The 18,448-nt window shown below is 42.4% G+C and overlaps 2 protein-coding genes across 2 annotated transcripts in view; both read right to left on the bottom strand.

Moving 5' to 3' along the window:
- LOC310660738 (macrophage mannose receptor 1-like) overlaps nucleotides 1-10,236 on the bottom strand; it is a 45,216-nt gene extending 34,980 nt beyond the window's left edge. Inside the window, exons 1-8 of the mRNA XM_083405708.1 lie at nucleotides 10,065-10,236; nucleotides 7,519-7,920; nucleotides 5,576-5,749; nucleotides 3,643-3,801; nucleotides 3,065-3,178; nucleotides 2,616-2,759; nucleotides 1,417-1,599; nucleotides 489-646 (exon numbers count right to left, since the gene is read on the bottom strand). Of these exons, the coding sequence (XP_083261834.1) occupies nucleotides 489-646; nucleotides 1,417-1,599; nucleotides 2,616-2,759; nucleotides 3,065-3,178; nucleotides 3,643-3,801; nucleotides 5,576-5,749; nucleotides 7,519-7,920; nucleotides 10,065-10,125 (1,395 nt within the window). The 5' untranslated portion in view covers nucleotides 10,126-10,236. The remainder of the gene's footprint in view (nucleotides 1-488; nucleotides 647-1,416; nucleotides 1,600-2,615; nucleotides 2,760-3,064; nucleotides 3,179-3,642; nucleotides 3,802-5,575; nucleotides 5,750-7,518; nucleotides 7,921-10,064) is intronic.
- A 7,127-nt stretch (nucleotides 10,237-17,363) lies between these two features.
- LOC310660737 (macrophage mannose receptor 1-like) overlaps nucleotides 17,364-18,448 on the bottom strand; it is a 47,465-nt gene continuing 46,380 nt past the window's right edge. The window contains exon 30 of the mRNA XM_083405707.1: nucleotides 17,364-17,831. Coding sequence (XP_083261833.1) covers nucleotides 17,641-17,831 — 191 coding nt within the window. The 3' untranslated portion in view covers nucleotides 17,364-17,640. The remainder of the gene's footprint in view (nucleotides 17,832-18,448) is intronic.

Here is an 18,448-nt window from a genome sequence, read left to right as displayed (position 1 = left end):
TCCTGGTTGGCTGCAGCCATTTCAGGAAGAAACCATGGAGGGAGGAGGGAGAGTGATTGGACAGATTTAAATTGTTCCCATAAGAAATACAGTGGTACCTCGGGTTAAGTAGTTAATTCATTCCAGAGGTCTGTTTTTAACCTGAAACTGTTCTTAACCTGAAGCACCACTTTAGCTAATGGGGCCTCCTGCTGCTGCCGCATCGCCGGAACATGATTTCTGTTCTCACCCTGAAGCAAAGTTCTTAACCCGAGGTAATATTTCTGGGTTAGTGGAGTCTGTAACCTGAAGCATATGTAACCTGAAGTGTATTTAACCCGAGGTACCACTGTAATGTAAATTGTCAACTTGTTATGTGAATGCTCGCCTAACAAACAAATTCCTGGGAACGCATTGTGTTCAGAAAGCAGGACCCGGATGTATTTGATCTTTCACACAAAACTGAATCCAAGGAAATACATCTTTGTTAGGGGTTCTGTGATTTTTACCTCCCCATTCATAATGACACAGGCACTTTGCTCATCATTTATGTGTGCGGGTTTTCCTTTCTGCCACTTGGTGAGTCTCACTGTAGAACCATCACTCCATTCATAGTACTTGGGAATCTTCTGGTCATTCAGTCCTATCCAGAGTAGATCTGTTGACTCTAAGGAAACAAATGCATCTTGTTTATTTGCTCACAGACTTTAATTGCAATAAACTCAGGTGTTTCACAGGATCCTATTATTATTAAATTTGTATACCACTAGGGATAAAGAAAGCTGATCTCCAAAGAATTGATGCTTTTGAATTATGGTGCTGGAGGAGACTCTTGAGAGTCCCATGGACTGCAAGAAGATCAAACCTATCCATTCTGAAGGAAATCAGCCCTGAGTGCTCACTGGAAGGACAGATCGTGAAGCTGAGGCTCCAATACTTTGGCCACCTCATGAGAAGAGAAGACTCCCTGGAAAAGACCCTGATGTTGGGAAAGATGGAGGGCACAAGGAGAAGGGGACGACAGAGGACAAGATGGTTGGATAGTGTTCTCGAAGCTACCAGCATGAGTTTGGCCAAACTACGGGAGGCAGTGAAAGACAGGAGTGCCTGGCGTGCTCTGGTCCATGGGGTCACGAAGAGTCGGACACGACTAAACAACTAAACAACAACAAGAAGGGATGATGGAAGTTGTAGTCCAGAAACGGCTGGAGACCTAGGTTTGGTGAACTTTGGTGAAGGCTGTAATAGTGCCATATCTCACATTTGGGTCTCATGTTCAATACAGCAGACTGGTGCTTCCCCCTCCCCCCAGGGTGGGAGAGTCAGTAACATTCCCTTCTTGCACGTGGTAACAAAAATGCAAAACAAAAAACTCTCTCTCTTAATCTCACATATTTAGCAGATACCAGAAGGACCAAACTTTCTAGATATACTTACGGTAGCCAAGCTGAGATATGACAAAGCTGTATTCTTCAATGCTGTGAATACTTATTAAATCTCCATCTTCTTCTCTGCAGGACCATAATGCATTCTTCCATGTTTTAAGGTCTCTTTTAAGTCGGTAACAGTGACCTGCAAATGCAGCCCAGCCATCTGGACATTTAATTGGTTTCAAGCCATCTAAAAAGATATCAAATTTAAGATAGCATGACTGGAGGATTTTTTAAAAAAGAAAGTGTGTTATGCTATTAGGATGTCATAGTCTCAATTCCTTAATTTATGTAGATAAAAAATATCAGAGGCAAATCTGACAATCAATATTAACAAGAAAGAGTAGCCAGTTCTTTACCATGAGGATATTATTGTCAATAGGATTACCAACAATTATTGTATTCAGATACATTTATTTTACCTATGGGAATGTGGGATTTGCTGTGTAATGGCAACAACAGATGGGAATGCTACCTGTTAAGTTTAATAATACAGTTGATAACTTATTCTTAGCTAATGACAATATATCCTCTAGCATCTCAGTCCAATTGTCAGGGACTGGGCAGAGGAGGAACAGTGGAGACCGCTTCCCCAGCCTGACCCTTCTAGAGAAGAAGACAGTTCAGAATTACAACAGGGGTTTGAGGGAGGCCGCAACTCAGAGGCAGATGAGGGGGAAAGTTGGGAAGAAATGGGAGAGGAGGAGGAGGCAGAGCCGGAGCAGCAGCTGGCTGATACGTTGTCACTAGAAAGCATTCCAGACCCACCATCTCCCAGAACCCAGCAAACTTTAAATATAGGAGAGCAAAGGGCTCAAAGACAAATGACCCTAAGCAGCTACCGTAGGGGTGGTGGTGCTGTTGATGAATGAGGAAGTGGGAGCGAAGGAGGGGTGGAGATTTACTCGGGACAACATCATTATTCCAAGAGGCTGCATTCCCAAGCCTCTCTGTGAATATTGAATGAAAAAGCAGATGGTAATGATTTTTTCTTGTCTTATCCGTTCCTGGCAACCTCCCGTGGCAGTTAGTTCCTCTGCCACCAGACATGAATAAAGTGTTCTATATTGCATATACTGCTACAAACAGCAAAACCTTCACTGCTAGAGATAAAATTTTAAAAAATGTACTATTGCCATTGGCAAACTCCACAACTTATGACATAATGAAATATATGTAAACTTCATTCCCAGGTTAGCATCCTACCTGAAGGAATAAAAGAAACATCTAATGAAGAGTTTTCTTTCTTGCAAATGTATCCAAGTTTCTGGTGGCACTTATCATTCTCCCAATTGCCATTCTTAGACAGCATTGATCCACATAATTTTTCTGTTTCTGGGGATGGGCTCCCTTTAAGAAAGAGTGAGAGAAACAATAATTATCTATGCCCTGTGTTAACATAGCAACACTGTATTTATCATTCATTTGGAGGCTCTGCATTTTTAGGAGCACTGCTAAAAAGTAGCTCGTAATGCTTTAAATAGAAATGCATGTTATTTGTTTTCCTGTTTGCAGAAGTATTTATATCTCAAGAGAAAATAGTATTCTTGGAATATCTATACAAGAAACTACAGGGACAAAACACTAAAACACGGGAGAAATAATATATATATTACGATTCATATAGAATAATATATATATTACGATTCACTTACCTGGAGCCCAGTTTAAATATCTGAAAGGACGATCACCAATCCACTGCCATCCACTCTCGGCATCAAAGTTGATCAGACCAATCCAGTAGGCAGCAGTCATACTATTTATTAATCCTATTCAATGAAAAGAAAATCAGTTGTCTTGTATTATGTAGCTATGGGATCCATAATTATGAAGCTTGGTGGAAGGAAGCAAAATTAAACGACAACAAAAATCGCTTCTAGGGTGGCACCTTTTATTCCAGTCTAGCTAAATTTTAAGCAGAAATTAATCTGATGAAACATTTCATCTAGTATACAAATGCTATGCTTCATCAGTTATAATCAATTAATTTCTGCTTCTACTGTTGTCAAAGACACAGAGGACCTGCTAGGGGATCTGGTAACCATGAATGCAAAGAATAATCTGCAGTGGGATCATTTGAAACGGATGACATTCAAATTAATTCTGCTGGGAGTAAGGGTACTTATTATATTATGTTTATGAAATTGCTCCCTGTAGTTGAGACAATATTGATTAAGTAGCAAAATATTATTAGAACTGATCACTTCTTTAGGTGTGCTTTATTATGTTCTACCTGTCAGGTACGCTTGTTCATGTAAACTGGTGATGCTCAGTAAATCTGCATTCTGTTGCCGGCAACTTTTTCTTGCTTGGTACCATGTTAGAGCCGAGCGGGAATTGATCTGGTAGAGATTCCCTGTCCAATGGTTTTTGGTCCAGAAGAATTCATCATCTGTAAGCATTGTTAATACTAGTGTCAAATTATAAAATCACAAATGGCAAAGCTAAATCTGCAAGTGAGATAAACCTGATTAATCAAGATACCACTTTTTCAGAGGATACCCAAATCATATAGAGCAGCACCCTGGGCCTCCCTCCATAATAATGTGGCTTCCGAAGCCCCATTTGCAATATTCAAGCATTAGGTGGGGATATCTTCAGGCGCAGCAACTTAACCACATCAATTTCTATTTACGCTTCCTGGAATTCTTTGTGCAAAGAGGACTTCAGATTTCAGGTTAGTTTACATGAGTTGGCTTTATCCCTGTAGACATTCACACCTAATGCATGGAGGTATATACAACTCTACCCCACCCACTGCATGAGTCACCACTGGCCAGATCCCAAAACAGGAAGGACCAGACATACTCATCTTTAACACACCATCACACACAGAGACCATTGTTCCACATAGAAACAAAGGCATATATTTCATTTTAGTAGCTCTACTCAAATTGTACCTTCTGGTTCCCTCTCTGCTTTGGTCTTCTTACTTAAGAGAAAGGATCTGCAGCTGCATGGTTCATACAGCATCAAAACTTTTTCAGCTGTCCCCCACTGAACAGCTGAGGGTTGGGAGAAGACCAAGGGACAAATGGAATCTGGCTGCCCCACTTCTGCTCTAGACCTTGATTTTGTCTTGAACTGAACTACATCATCATCTCAATCCCTTTCAAGTTAAGAAGTGCAGACCTAATCCTGTATGGAGCTCTGGCATTCTTTATATTTATTTTACTCTCACTCATAGGGGAAAGTCCCCCTCCCCCACCCTCATTTTCTGCTTATGTTGCACAGTCAGTAAAACAGAGGCAATAATGACTATTTCCCTTTCTCTGTGTAGGAGAAACATTCCTCTAAGCAGCTCATACATGATGGCAAAGTAAGGGCCTGGCTCATTCTTATATGTTGTACTCCCCGTGATTTTTTTAAAAAAATTAAAACTGTATATTATAAATAAACAAAATTGGTTTTACCTTTTACTGGACAATGTCTGCTTAAAGAGTCTTTAGTCACCTCTGTCCAACTGGCTTCCATCTTTTAAAAATTAAAGGTAAGAGTCTAGGGCCCCCAGCTGACTCCCCAAAATCTGACCTCTGTTGGCAGCTGTGCAGTAATCCCATGAAAACAATACAAAGAAGGTCAATGTGCAGGTAAACTACAAGCCCTGCCTTACGCCTATTCAATGTGTCAAATGTCAAGGTGCATCCTGAAAATTGCAGGTATGCAACTGAAAAAAATTCAAAAGCCTATTTGCAAGGGACAGAAGTCTGCCAAGACATTTCTCCCTCTGCTTTGATCTTCTTGCAGCAGGGGAAAGACCTGCAATTGCACACTTTGGAGAATATCAAAATCCTTTTCTATCTAAGCTGCTCCCCACTGAACAGCTGATTTACTCAAAGGAGATGAGAGGGCCAGAGGAAAAGTGGCTGCACCCTACATACAGCGGTTTGCCACCTCTACTGTGGACCTTGCTTTTGGCTTGACATCTGTTCCTTTTAATTGAAGAAGTGTGAGCCTGATCCTGTAAGGGGACCCTGACATTACTGACAATTCATTTTGTTCTGATTCACAGAAGAAAGATCCCTCTCCCCATTTTCTTCTTAAGTTGCACAACCTGTAGAACAGATATAATAATGACTAGTTCGCTTTTCTCTTTGTTAAGACGAACATTCCTCTAAGCAACAAATGCACAATGCCAAAGGCTCAAACAAACCCTTTTTGTTTACCTTTCACTGGACAATATCCGGTTAAAGAGTCTCTATCCACATCTGCAGTTGTTCCGCACCAAAGTCGCCCATGTTCATCATTGTCTCTTATGCACTGAGCATACAATTCATTCCGATACTTGAATGGAAACATACAGGGGGCTCCAAAAGAATTGCCTTCTAAGGTATACAGAGCTAAAAGAAAATTGAATAGATGCAATGATGAAATAATTTTGATCTGTTATGAGATAAGAACAGAAGTTGGTAAGCAGAAGAGATGAAGACAAAGTCCTCAACACAGAATGCCGGATATACTCAGATGCATATGTTGACTTTCTGTGTGGGCAGGCTTCCCCGTTGACATTAACTAGGTTTTGAACATTCATTCTGTTGTATGAATGCACATGTGCAACTTCCCTGTTAATTGGAGTGGATCATCAATCCCTGGTGTCCCCAGGAAAGGTTGGGAAAGACTTCTGAATGAAACCCTGGAGAGCCGCTGACAATACAACGTGGATGAGCCAAAGTTTAGACATGGTACAAAGTATCTTGCTGTCTTCCTAAGACTTTTTGAAGTAGGCTGCATGCTATGCATACTTAAACTCTGGTGCCCATCATGAAATTTCTACACAGGAGTAGAGTTGCGAAATAAACAGAAAGCTACCAACCACCCAGTGTTGGTAAATCTGGCCCCTTGTTGCAATGCAAAGGAAGTGAAAGCATTTCCTGCTCAGGCAAATGGAACTAGTGGAAATTGAATTGATACTGTTGGGCTATATTTCTAGCCTTGCATGTCCCCCCACCCCGGTAATTCTTACAGTTTCAAAACATCATTTAAACATCTATTGGAAAGGGTGCATTTGTCTACTCTGGAAGGAGAGATTCAGCAATTTTTGATTTTAAAAAATCCTCATAAGATTTCTCCATAATTTTAGTATGAATTTCTTGTAATGCATACATTTTTTACATGCAGTTTTGACTAATGCACTTTTTTTTTGCAATTTCCCTTACATGATGCATTTTGTATGTCATTTTCAGATATATATTCTTTTTGTAATGCACACTTTCCTATTAGATGCCTTTTTGCAAATACTTGGAGAACAATATCGAAAAAATTTGGATAACTGCAAATTTTGAAGGGTAGCTGTGTTTCAGCTTTCATATTGCTTTTCAAAAGTGCAAATGTGGTGGATTCAGCTTTAAATGCAAACTGAATAGAATTTCACACACACGCCATCACACACACGCCAATTTCACACACACGCCAATATCCTTGAACCCCCAGGTCTACAGCCCAGAGACCCCAGTCCTGGTAGCAGCATTTTGTGTTTCAAGTGTTGGGCTCTCCCAGACCAAAAAATAAAGCCATCCACTTCTAATATGATACGAAAGCTTTCTTAGTACAGTACTTGAATTTGGCTGGATGCAGATTATCACTACAGTGGTACCTCGGGTTCCTTCAGGTTACAGACTCCACTAACCCAGAAATAGTACCTTGGGTTAAGAACTTTGCTTCAGGATGAGAACAGAAATCGTGCTCTGGCAGCACGGCAGCAGCAGGAGGCCCCATTAGCTAAAGTGGTGCTTCAGGTTAAGAACAGTTTCAGGTTAAGAAAGGACCTCCAGAACAAATTAAGTACTTAACCCGAGGTACCACTGTACTGTACTTTGTTAAAGGAGAGAGTAAGATGCTAATATGTGTGTGTTAGAGAGATATAGAAAGAGATGGTCAGCGAGATAAAGAGGCTGGGCTGAGACATTTATGTCATAACCATGACAGAAACAAACAGGGCTAAACAGCTGCTCTCCCTTTGCTCTGGTCCTGATGAAAACTGGACTCCCATGAATGCTACAAGATGGGTTTTCTATGGATATGGTTTGAAGTTATGTGATTAGCACCATGTCTATGTCAGCCTTGACCATCTGATCATTTAGAGAAAGAGGTCAGATTCTCTGAATTTTACCTTCATAGGCCTTAGAGCACAGGCTGTCTTTCGTTCCATAGATCTTCCAGGTACTCTTGCTGTTGGCTACTTTAGAAAGTATAAGACGACTTTTTTGGCCACTTTCGGGATTTAAAAACAATTCCCCCTGTTCGAGTGCAAGGAGGCTCTCATTTCTGCATTCCCATTTCTGAAGTTCACTCGTCTCATTGCAGGGGGAGAGGGTGAGGGCAACCAGGTTTGACTTGGAAGGCACTGCCAGGCATAACTTCACTGCCATGTTCAAAATCTGGTCGTCGGAAACCCACTTGAAATGTTGCCCCTCATTATCCTCATCGCAGTTGTCCACAATGATGGAACGAGATTTCTGAGATTGTATACAGAGCTTGAGGTTTTCATTATATATCAGAAAGCTGTCACTATCTGCAAAATCAAGAGAGGAAGAAGAATAGGGAACTAGGGAGGACGTTCCACATACTTTCCAATATCGCAACCACTGGTAGAATGGTAATACCAGGATTCAGAATAAGAGGCAGTAATATTGACAGAGAAAAGGGAGAAATGCCTTTCATGTTAATACTGTACTTTATTTTCATGATCCAGTACAGCGCCTTATTTTTCAGTGGTCAATAACCTATTCCATTTATAAGTCATTAATTTTGATTCTTTGTGGCAGATATAGTTGGCAGCTTATTTTATTCTAAATACTATGCTATTGTTGTTGGCAAGGGATGCGGGTGGCGCTGTGGGTTAAACCACAGAGCCTAGGACTTGCCGATCAGAAGGTCGGCGGTTCAAATCCCCACGACGGGGTGAGCTCCCATCGTTCGGTCCCAGCTCCTGCCAACCTAGCACTTCGAAAGCACGTCAAAGTGCAAGTAGATAAATAGGTACCACTCTGGCAGGAAGGTAAATGGTGTTTCTGGTTCGCCAGAAGCGGCTTAGTCATGCTGGCCACATGACCCGGAAGCTGTATGCTGGCTTCCTCAGCCAATAAAGCGAGATGAGCACCGCTACTCCAGAGTCGGCCATGACTGGAACTAATGGTCAGGGGTCCCTTTACCTTTACCTATTGTTGGTGGTATCTATTTTTAAGCAACATTTCATTTTCATGGTGAGGTTTTTTGTTTTTGTTTTTAAAAAAATCTTTATAAATAAAACTTCTCAAACCCCTCAGCCATGCCAACAGAAATATTTTTATGTTATATTTCTTTAATACGTTTGAAGGACAAAGTAGGCATGTGTGAGATCTGAAATTGGTTCCCTTAACACCTTTCTGTTTTGTTAAAACCACATTGCTGGGGCCAACCTGGTGTGCAGATAGGGAAGAGTGAGTTGATCCTTTCCCTCTCTGATGCCAATTCCCTCTCTGATGCCATCCGAAACCCCAACAATTTAACTGTGCAGGGAAAAACATATGACCCTTGTATTGTGCCATATATTTTCATTTACCCACTGGCTAAAAGCAGCTTTGGTGGAGTATTTGGGCTGTGACAAATGTTTTGGGTCATCTGCTTTTAATAAAAGAAAACATATAGTGAACAACTGATATATTATTGCTTTAGTTAATTAAAAGAATTTCTGCACCACCTTTTCACTAGAAACTAATCTAGAGGTGAATTACAAATAAAAACAACAACCCTAAAAGCAATATAATACAAAAACATAAAGCATGACTAATCCTTGATTCATTAAAACTGGTATCAACAGTAAGGAGTATGAATTGAGCAATTGGTTATCTAACATATCTAGAAAATAAAACTACATAGGTTACTAGACCATCATCTACATGATTAAAGAACTCCAGCCACTTCAAAAAATGATTCTTCTATTGAAGTATAGCTAACAATATGGTGATTTCCCTTCATGAGAAAGAGGCTCCAAAGGGCTGTAACCAGTGTTGTCCTTCACACTGAAGGAAAGCTCATTGATCCAGGGGAGCCCTCCATTAGCCAAATGGGGAGGACCCCAACCCTCTTGGGGGATCTTTGGCACATGGCGGTGGGAGGGAGATGCAAGGGGAGGGAGAAATGGCAACCGTTGCCACTTTCCCTATTTCATTGAGGGAAGGTTCCACTAGATCAAATAGCTTTGTGTCAGTGCAAAGGAAACCCTTGATATATAAACCAGATGCTTTTTTATGATGTAAATGCAGATGTTGGATATATTGCTTATGTAATATTGTTAGATCAAAAAAATATTTATCTTATATTTACAATTTATTTCTGCATCGTGCAAAAATAAGTAACAGGGAAAAGACTAACTTCTATATAGGGAAAGGAGTAAATTCTTTATTTCAACAATAGAACACAAATAAATAAATTGTATTCAAAACTATGTTAGCCATTAATTTATTGTAATAACTTCCACACCTTTTTTATGGTTATAAACAATAAAAATGTCAAACCAATTAACCTTGAATCTAACATTTCATGTATTTAACTTCCTAGCTGTACAACATTAACTTTCTGAAGATGATTTAAATTTCACCAGATAAAATTATGTGAAAGATGCAGCTCCACTTATTGCTAAGATAACAATGGTGATGGAAGTGAAGAAGAGCTTACCTGATACCTGAAAAGCCGGCTGGATAAGGAGCAAGAGATTTAGGAGCCAAAGGGAAGACATTGGCCACAACCAAACCTATCACACCACTCCCATGGAAATAAGACAAATCAGAGTTTGCTGCTTCTCAAGAACTTCATAAATGAGTCAGGCAGAATGAAATTTTCACTTCTGTGTTTGACATGAAATTCGTTGTAGTAGTACAAACGGATTGCAATGTGCGTGTGCTGACAGACACACACACACACACACACACACACACACAGAGAGAGATTTTTGCTAACCCATCAGCTTCCACGGAAAAGATCTATTTTTGCATATCATCTTTGGGATATTTAGATTCATTTCTCATCACTTAGGCTGGTACTTAGGCTCTCTATTACACACACACACACACACACACACACACACACACACACACATTTTTGCTAACCAGCTTCCATGGAAAAGATCTATTTCTGCAGAAAACCCATGAGTTATTTAGTTATTTTGGCTGGTACAACTCCACAAGGTAACAAAACAAGGTAGCAGTACATAGTGCTAAGGAAGGATGTACATAGGAGATCCTCATTGATAACTATGCTGCTTTTAAGCCATGGCCAAGCTCTGAGAGAGCCGATAGCTGGAGGTCTGATTCTGGCCTCAGGAAATGAAGATGGAAAGGACTAGAGGCAGATCAAAAGGCTATCAATCGTCACTAGCCATAATGGCTATGCTCTGCCTCTATAGTTGGAGGCAATAATGTTCTGAACACTATGTTAAGTATACAGTGGTACCTCAGGTTACATACGCTTCAGGTTACAGACTCCGCTAACCCAGAAATAGTACCTCGGGTTAAGAACTTTGCTTCAGGATGAGAACAGAAATTGTGCTCCGGCGGAGTGGCAGCAGCGGGAGGCCCCATTAGCTAAAGTGGTGTTTCAGGTTAAGAACAGTTTCAGGTTAAGTACAGACCTCCAGAACGAATTAAGTACATAACCTGAGGTACTACTTTAATTGTTTAATTGACACTGAAATGGAGAATGCCTGTGTGTATTGCTGAAAAGGTTCAACATAGAGAAATTCCACTGGAGTATTCTAAGTGCTCTCTGAGCTCCTAGATGAGTTGGATCCTTGACTGAGAGGGAGAAACTGTGTGGCTACAGTGAAGACCTTACAGTGATTGTAGACAATGCGCATGTGTTTACAGGATTCCTTTCAATTTTGTGTCAGTGATGTAAATTGGCTTATATATGGAAATCCTTGAATTTGCAATTTAGATAAAAACACTGTTAATGGTTCATATTAAATAATTATATTGTTCCAGTGCTCACTTCCTCCTGTAGAGGAAACACTGTGGAAGGAGACTGTCAGGGAGTGGACTGAGGAGGAATGGTGGGAGCCCCCCACTTTTCTGAACCTTTCCAAGGGCAGAAGGACAGTATTGGTTTAGAACAGTGGTTTGCAGAAGGGCATAGTCCAGAGTGGAAAAGCTGGGAAATATTGGGTGAGGAGCAGCTAGAAGAGGAAACACCAGGAGAGAGAGACAGCTGGTAGATTCAGTGTCCTTGGAAAGCATTCCTGACTCCTCCTTTGCCTAAGACTAGATGGGCTCTGAGAGTCATAGAACAGAAAGCGCAACGGCAACAAGATCAGATTACCCGACATAGGAATGACGTAGATTAATGGGGACAGAGGGAAAACCTTTACTGGGAACAACACATTTTTTTAGCATGCTATGCCTTCCTTTGTATCTTGCTGTGATTATTAAAGAACTTATCTGGTAAGAACGCTCCTTTCGTTTGATCTGCTTAATTACTGCCACCGGGGGAGGGATCTGATTCCAAGAAGCCTGACAGAGAAGTAATCTAGTCTTGATCCATAACAGGAGTGAGGAACATTTTTCAGACTGAGAGCCATATTCTGTTCTAGGAGACTTTCAAAGGACCACATACCAGTGGGTAGAGCAGCAAATGTTAATTTCATACTTCAAGGACACATTCTAGACAGGCAAAATACTCAAGGGGGAGGGGGTCCAAAACAGGGCCAGTGGCTGGGAAGTGTGTGTGGCTGGGGGAAAGATCCAAGGGTCACTTAGGGGTTCTGGAGGACCACAGTCCCTAGGCCTGAGGTTCCCCATCCCTATAGTCTTGGTTGTCAGATGTAAGCCAAGCAAGTTGAAGTGGTAGCTGGGAATAACGTCTCTTGTCATGGACTTCCATCATAAGCAGATAGCCAACATCAGCCCTTTGAGGCCCAGAAGTTTCCTCGTGACTGGGAAGGGGTAAGAAACACCACCCTCTTTTGTCTTTAGTTTCTCTCTCTCTCTCTCTCTGTTGCTATGGACAAGGGTTGTGTGCTGGGCCTGGGGGTAACCTGAGTAAAGCGGTCCTGGTCCAAGGGTTCTGTGAGGAGTGAGTCCGACAGGGCCAAGGCAGGACATGAGGCAGGAAACCAGGCAAGGCCAGGCACAGGATGACAGACAGGTTCTGGCAAACAGCAACGTTGCTCGAGCAACCTGGGGCAGGGTCCAGTAGCCTTTTATCTCTGTCAGGGTAACAGCTGGTCCTGATCACCTCCCTGTCTCGCCCAAAGGCGAGCACTCCTCCTGCGAGTACTCAGGTCTCTCCTTCTCTCAGACCTCTCAGTCTCTGCAGCTCGGGAGATGTCGGCAGGTTACTAGACTCAGAGGCTGCCTCAGCATCTCCTCACCCAACTGGTAGTGGAGCAGCTGTAAGTGATTGCCCAGCTGGAGGCAACAAGGTAATCTGGAGCCAGGGCAGGCTCAGGCCCCTGACTTGGCCCAGCTGGTGCTTGTTGCAGGGGAACCTGTTCAGACTGAGGCTCTTCAGAATCAGGCCCCAGACTAGGTTCAGCTGCCGCCTGAGGCAAAGGATCCAGTGCGGACTGAGACACCTCTGGCTCCGAGCCCGAGTCCCAGCCATCACAGGTTGGATGGTTCTTGCTGTGGATGCTTGTTGTTAAATTGCTCAAAAGTCACAGAGTGAGAATCAGTGTGTAAAAGAGACAATGTATGTGAGACCCCATTTTATTCCTATGGTCATTAACTCATGATATTGTTATGATTTAAGTAAGTTTAAAAGGCTAAACTGCACATTCTCACCATATTATTCCCCCCCCCCCCCAGGGTTTACGAAATGCTTTGTAGTAGTAGCAGTAGTAGTAGTTTTGCTATAAGATGTCAGGAATGTAGAAGCAACTGTAAAGAATGGAATGGTGAGAGAAAGGTTTATTCTGTGCTTCACAACTGAAGTAATCCAAATAGCTATCTGAATGGAGGAGCCTGGGAAACCATTAAGTTCAGTGTCTAAAACTACCAAGCTGTTGCCCCACTGCCTCTCTGTATTCCACATACAGAGGCTAACTGGAATGGCAGTCGAATCTTCCTTCAACACTGGCAATGAAACAGCAGCTTGCACTGTGCCTGACACAACAGGCTAGTTTAATGAGGCCAGGACAGGCCATGTAGCACACACACACACACACCTCTGTCTTCCAATAAGGGACAATGGTCATGGGGCTTAGGATGCAGAGGCAGAAGTTTGATGCCACTGCCCCTGAACAACTGTCACCATAGTTTAACAGTGGAGCTGGCTCTGATCCCAATGTCTACTTCACATTACAGGAAATACAGACATTGGAGGGTGGTGAACAACTGTGTATCAAATTCCCCTTCCTATGAAAAGAGCCCTGCTTGGTTAGACCAAGGGCCTATTTAGTCCTATTTGTATAGTGGCCAACTAGATCCTGTGAGAAGCCTACAAGGAGGATGCAATTGCAGTGGTCCTCAGCAGCTCTTAATCAGACACATACACTTCCTGATACTACAGGTAATATCATCATCATGGCTTCTCATTGACCACCTTCTCCTCCATCCATAGCACCCTCTGTAGCATCTGATTCAGCACACTTTGTGTTCTCTTGGCCTCATGAAGCAATATGGGTTTTTTTGGTTTGTTTTTTTGTCTTCACCAGCAACAACCAATGTGCATTTCTAGAGAAGGAAATAACACCAGGAAGCAAATAAAGGGCAACATGTTCAAAGGAGATTGGGGGACATGGGGCAGCTGTTCTGTTTGGTAAGCACTGCCTAGTTCCTTCCTCAATCACATCTGGAAAATGTGGATCAACTGCAAAGTATAATGAGTTCAAAAGAATTGAGAAGTGAAAGTCATCTGCGATGTTATGAAGTTTCCTGAATATTTTGAAAAAGTGGTCAAATGATTTTTTTCATTCAGGTTGCTGAGTTGGTGCCTGGTTAGCCCATTACCAGATAATTCAGAAGAATTTATAAAAGAAAAGGAAATGTTTGTATGCAGCCCCAAACCATGAAGAAATGTGGCTCTCCGGGAAAGATGGTTCGTCACCCATGAGATGCAGGACTGTTCTGTAAAATTGTTGTGCATACTGGTGTTTCACATAGTTAGTAGTTATGTATTCATTAACTTTGTAGATGTTTGTAGTTTCCAGACAAGACTTAAAGACCCACAAAGAGTCCACTGCAGTAATCCAATCTTGAAGACTAGCAGACCTTCCAAGTGTCCCTATTTTCCACGGACGTCCCTGATTTAGAGAAGCTGTCCTGGTTTCTGATTTGATCCCAGAATGCCCTGCTTTTCCTTAGGACGTCCCTATTTTCATTGGAGACATGTTGGAGGGTATGGAGTTATATCACCCCTGAGCTGTCTGAAGGCAATCCTGTATAGGGAAGGGTGTGTTTTTTTTCTAATGTTTAATGTTTTATTATGTTTTTATATATGTTGGAAGTGGCTCAGAGTGGCTTTGGCAACCCAGTAAGATGTGTGGGATATAAACAGTAAAATTATCATTATGGAATGGGGTGTCCCTATTTTCATCGGAGAAATGTTGGAGTGTATGAACTAGTAAGGCAAAGTTATCCCAGCACAGTTGCAGCTGTTGTAGTAGCTGAGGGTCATAAAAGGAGCTCATAGCAATGGATGCCCTAAGAATCTATTGAGAAGTTACTGTTCTTCTCAAACATTTTTGTGTGTATTACCAGCAACATCCTGCTGCTTAGAAAAATTGTGCTATTTGGTGCTATTAAAACTACATTCTTTGACACAAATATACATCTTGAGACATGCATTTTAATGTTTTTAAATAATCCAATGTGCTCGAAAGGAGTGTAAGCAACAGAAAATAATGCAGCCAGTTCCATCAGGTAATCAGCAATACAACTTATCATGAGGTCTAACAAGAGGATCATAATCAGAAAGCGATTGGTGGACATTGAACCCTCCTTCCTGTTAACTTCTTTTCCATGTGGCTGGGCAGATTGTGATAAACACCAGCAGTAGCAATACCTGGAAAAGTGTACTACTAGATATGGCAACTACCACACAATCAGATCAGTTCAACCAGGAATCAGATTTGTATTTTCAGAGGAGCATGGAACCCTGATAACATAGAAGCAGTTTTCACCCCATTGCTGTGATTGTGAATCAAGCCTAGACCTGTGCAGATAACTGGGGTGAATGGAGTCTACCTTTTTATTATTTATTATTTAGCAAGAATCACTTCCCTGTCAGTGTCTGATGCCAACAATGGAAGCTTACGACCAGAAAGAACCTTTAGGTTGCAATCACCTACGCATTTGAGGCCCATTAAAATCAATGAGACTTACTTCTCAGGAGACGTTCATAGGGCTGTCCTTGAAGATGTCTTGGAGAATTCAGTTGGTCCAAATGTAGCTGCCAGTTTGCTGGCTGGGGTTTCATTTGTATCGCGTATAACCCGTTTAAAACAGCTGCCCTGGCAGCCAGTTCATTTCTGGGCCCAATTCAAAGTGCTCATGCCCCAAATATCTCAAAGACCACCTCCTTCCATACAGACCCACTTTGCTGCTGAAATAGGCAGAGAACAGCTCTTGGTAGTTTCCCCACCCTCAGAGGCTCAGGGGAGAAGGTAACCAGGAGAAGGCGCTCTCTGGCAGCTGCTAAACTGTGAAACTCCTTCCCTACAGAGGTGCACATGGAACCTTCATTATATTGCTTCTGGAGGATGCTGAAGACACCACTTTCCCCTGGCTTTTGACCTTTGAGGTATTTTTGAGGGCCCACCTCATTTTAATAATTGTTAGTTGTTTTCAGTTGTTTTCAATATTGTGTTTAAGTGCTGTAACCCTCCCTGGTATCTCTGCTAGCTCTGTTCCCACTCTTGCCTAATCAGAAAGGCATCAAAACAAGTAAAACAGCTGAGGCACAATCCAGATGGAAACAAACTGCATATACAAGGAATTGTTTTGCATGCAGTTGCTCTTTCTGAATCAGCACCTGAGCTGCACATATGGAGTCCTTTGTGAACCCTGACAAGTCCACTCACCCCTTTTGGTGCGGCAGCATTGCAGGACGGCAGAGGTTCCACAAGGGTCCTGATGACAGAACCATAGCTTCAGTGCCCTTCCTATCAGGAGCCGGATCCTAGCCTGCACCCTGCTTTGGTGAATGGGGATGAAGACTGAGGCGTGGGCTGTGCCAGGGGGTGGAGCTGACAGAGCGGGAAGGCTTCCATTGGGTCCACCCCTTGGCCATTTAAGCAGCCTGCACCTGTTTGTCCCTTCGTCAGGTTTCCCCACCCACCCTTGGTTTATGCTGATAGTCAAGGATTTTGCTGTGGCTACGCTGATCGCTGTTCTTTACGGGGCCCGGTAGGAATTTGTCCACTGGGCAAAGTGCCTCTGACCCGATGGTTCTGCCTGCCTCATAGCAACCGTCACAACTGGACTTGAGCATTGGGGAAATCCGTGGTCTTGGGTGGAGGGAAAGTTGTAGTCTCCGCCTGCCTCTCCAAAAGCTGGGGGAGCCTGTTAAAGGGATCTAGGGGGAATGGTCATGTCCGCATGCCCAGGGAGGGCCTATTTGCGGGGGTCACCCTATTTGATGCAAGTCTTAGGAACCCCCGTCTGGATTGACCTACGTGCCACTTCCAGCAGGCAGGCCAGAAGGATTTTGAATGCCCCATGCCCAAGCCAAACCTCTTTCATCTGTATTCAATAAAGGTGTGGCCTGTTTTCATCCAAACCAGTCTTGTTGGTCTCTTATTTATCTGAGTTGGGGATTGGGGAGCATGATGCCTGGACCTGCAACTGGCTCTTCAGAAGAAGAGTGGAGGAGGAAGGAAGTAGGTTCACCATCCTTGGTCCTTTTCTCCCCTACCTGATGAGTGGGTTCTTAGCTTTCTTAAAGGGCTTTATGTGTGAATGGTTCACTGTTTTGTGGCAAAACTGAAGGATACCAACAACATGATCCTTAGCTTTAAAAAAAATATCTTCCAGTAGAAAATACTCTTCATAGAATATATTTTTATTGAATAAACATTACACATTCAGAGCATTCTACATCTTGACTCCGTTTGTAGAAAGTGCACCTGCATATTGGAACAATTCCCAACAATGTTTACTTCTTTGAAATAAATGAATTATCAGTATAATCCTAAACCTGCTCATTCAGAAGTAAGTCCTATTAAGTTCAGTGGCACTTACTCTTATGTAAATGTGTATAGCATTTGAGCCTGATTGTGTTAATCCCCCTCTTGCTTCTCCACAATAAATTCTGAGTGCTAATTCTGAGAAACTATTGTGCTGTCCTGATGCGAAAGGGTCTCGACATCCGCTAGTAAAGTTTGTGGCTGTCTGTGTCTTCTTTTGTAGAAAATATAGACTGCAACACCCACAGCAATAACGATGAGGAGAGCCGGGAGAATCACCATCATCAGTCTGCCTTGCGGTAATGCTGGAACATCATCTTGCTCTACCGGGGGGGAAATATATATATGTAAGACGCACAGAGAGAGCATCAAATACTTTCCCCAGCAGAACATCCATACAGACCCATACAGAAGGAAGATTCTGCCTGCCATGTCACTACTAAAGACATAGGATTGCCATATTTCAAACGGTGAAAATCCGGACAGAAAAGTTGTTTTGCAAAATCTCAAAAAAGCCATTTTTAAACTATTTTTATGGGAAATCAGCAAAAACGGCACTACCAACATGGGCTGCCATTCACCCAGGTTTCCCCGGACATTTTCCTGATTTCCGCCCAGACACTGCTGCTGATTGCAGTATTCCGTGTATGTCTGGGAAATTCCGGACATATGACAACCCTAAATGAACACTTTCAGAAAGAAAGTGAACAAAATAGTAGTGAACAACTCAGAATTATTGTACTCAAGAAGAAGGAGTCACCCAAGATGATGAGTGATGCCTCAGTTAGAGAGTTCATTGAGGCCCCAATTATCCCATGTAAAAGAGGCATCCATGCTGCTACAGCCCCTCCAATATGGGGTCAGAGTGAGTACCAGGAGTGCCAACTTGGCCCTGTGACTGTGGGGGTCATGCAGTGTCAGGCTTCAGGGCTTGGCTCCC

This window comes from Podarcis tiliguerta, assembly GCF_965153285.1.
Source record: "Podarcis tiliguerta genome assembly, chromosome: 12".
Lineage (NCBI taxonomy): Eukaryota > Metazoa > Chordata > Lepidosauria > Squamata > Lacertidae > Podarcis > Podarcis tiliguerta.
The sequence above is the reverse complement of the archived record's forward strand: the minus strand, read 5'-3'. Positions and strand labels throughout refer to the sequence as shown.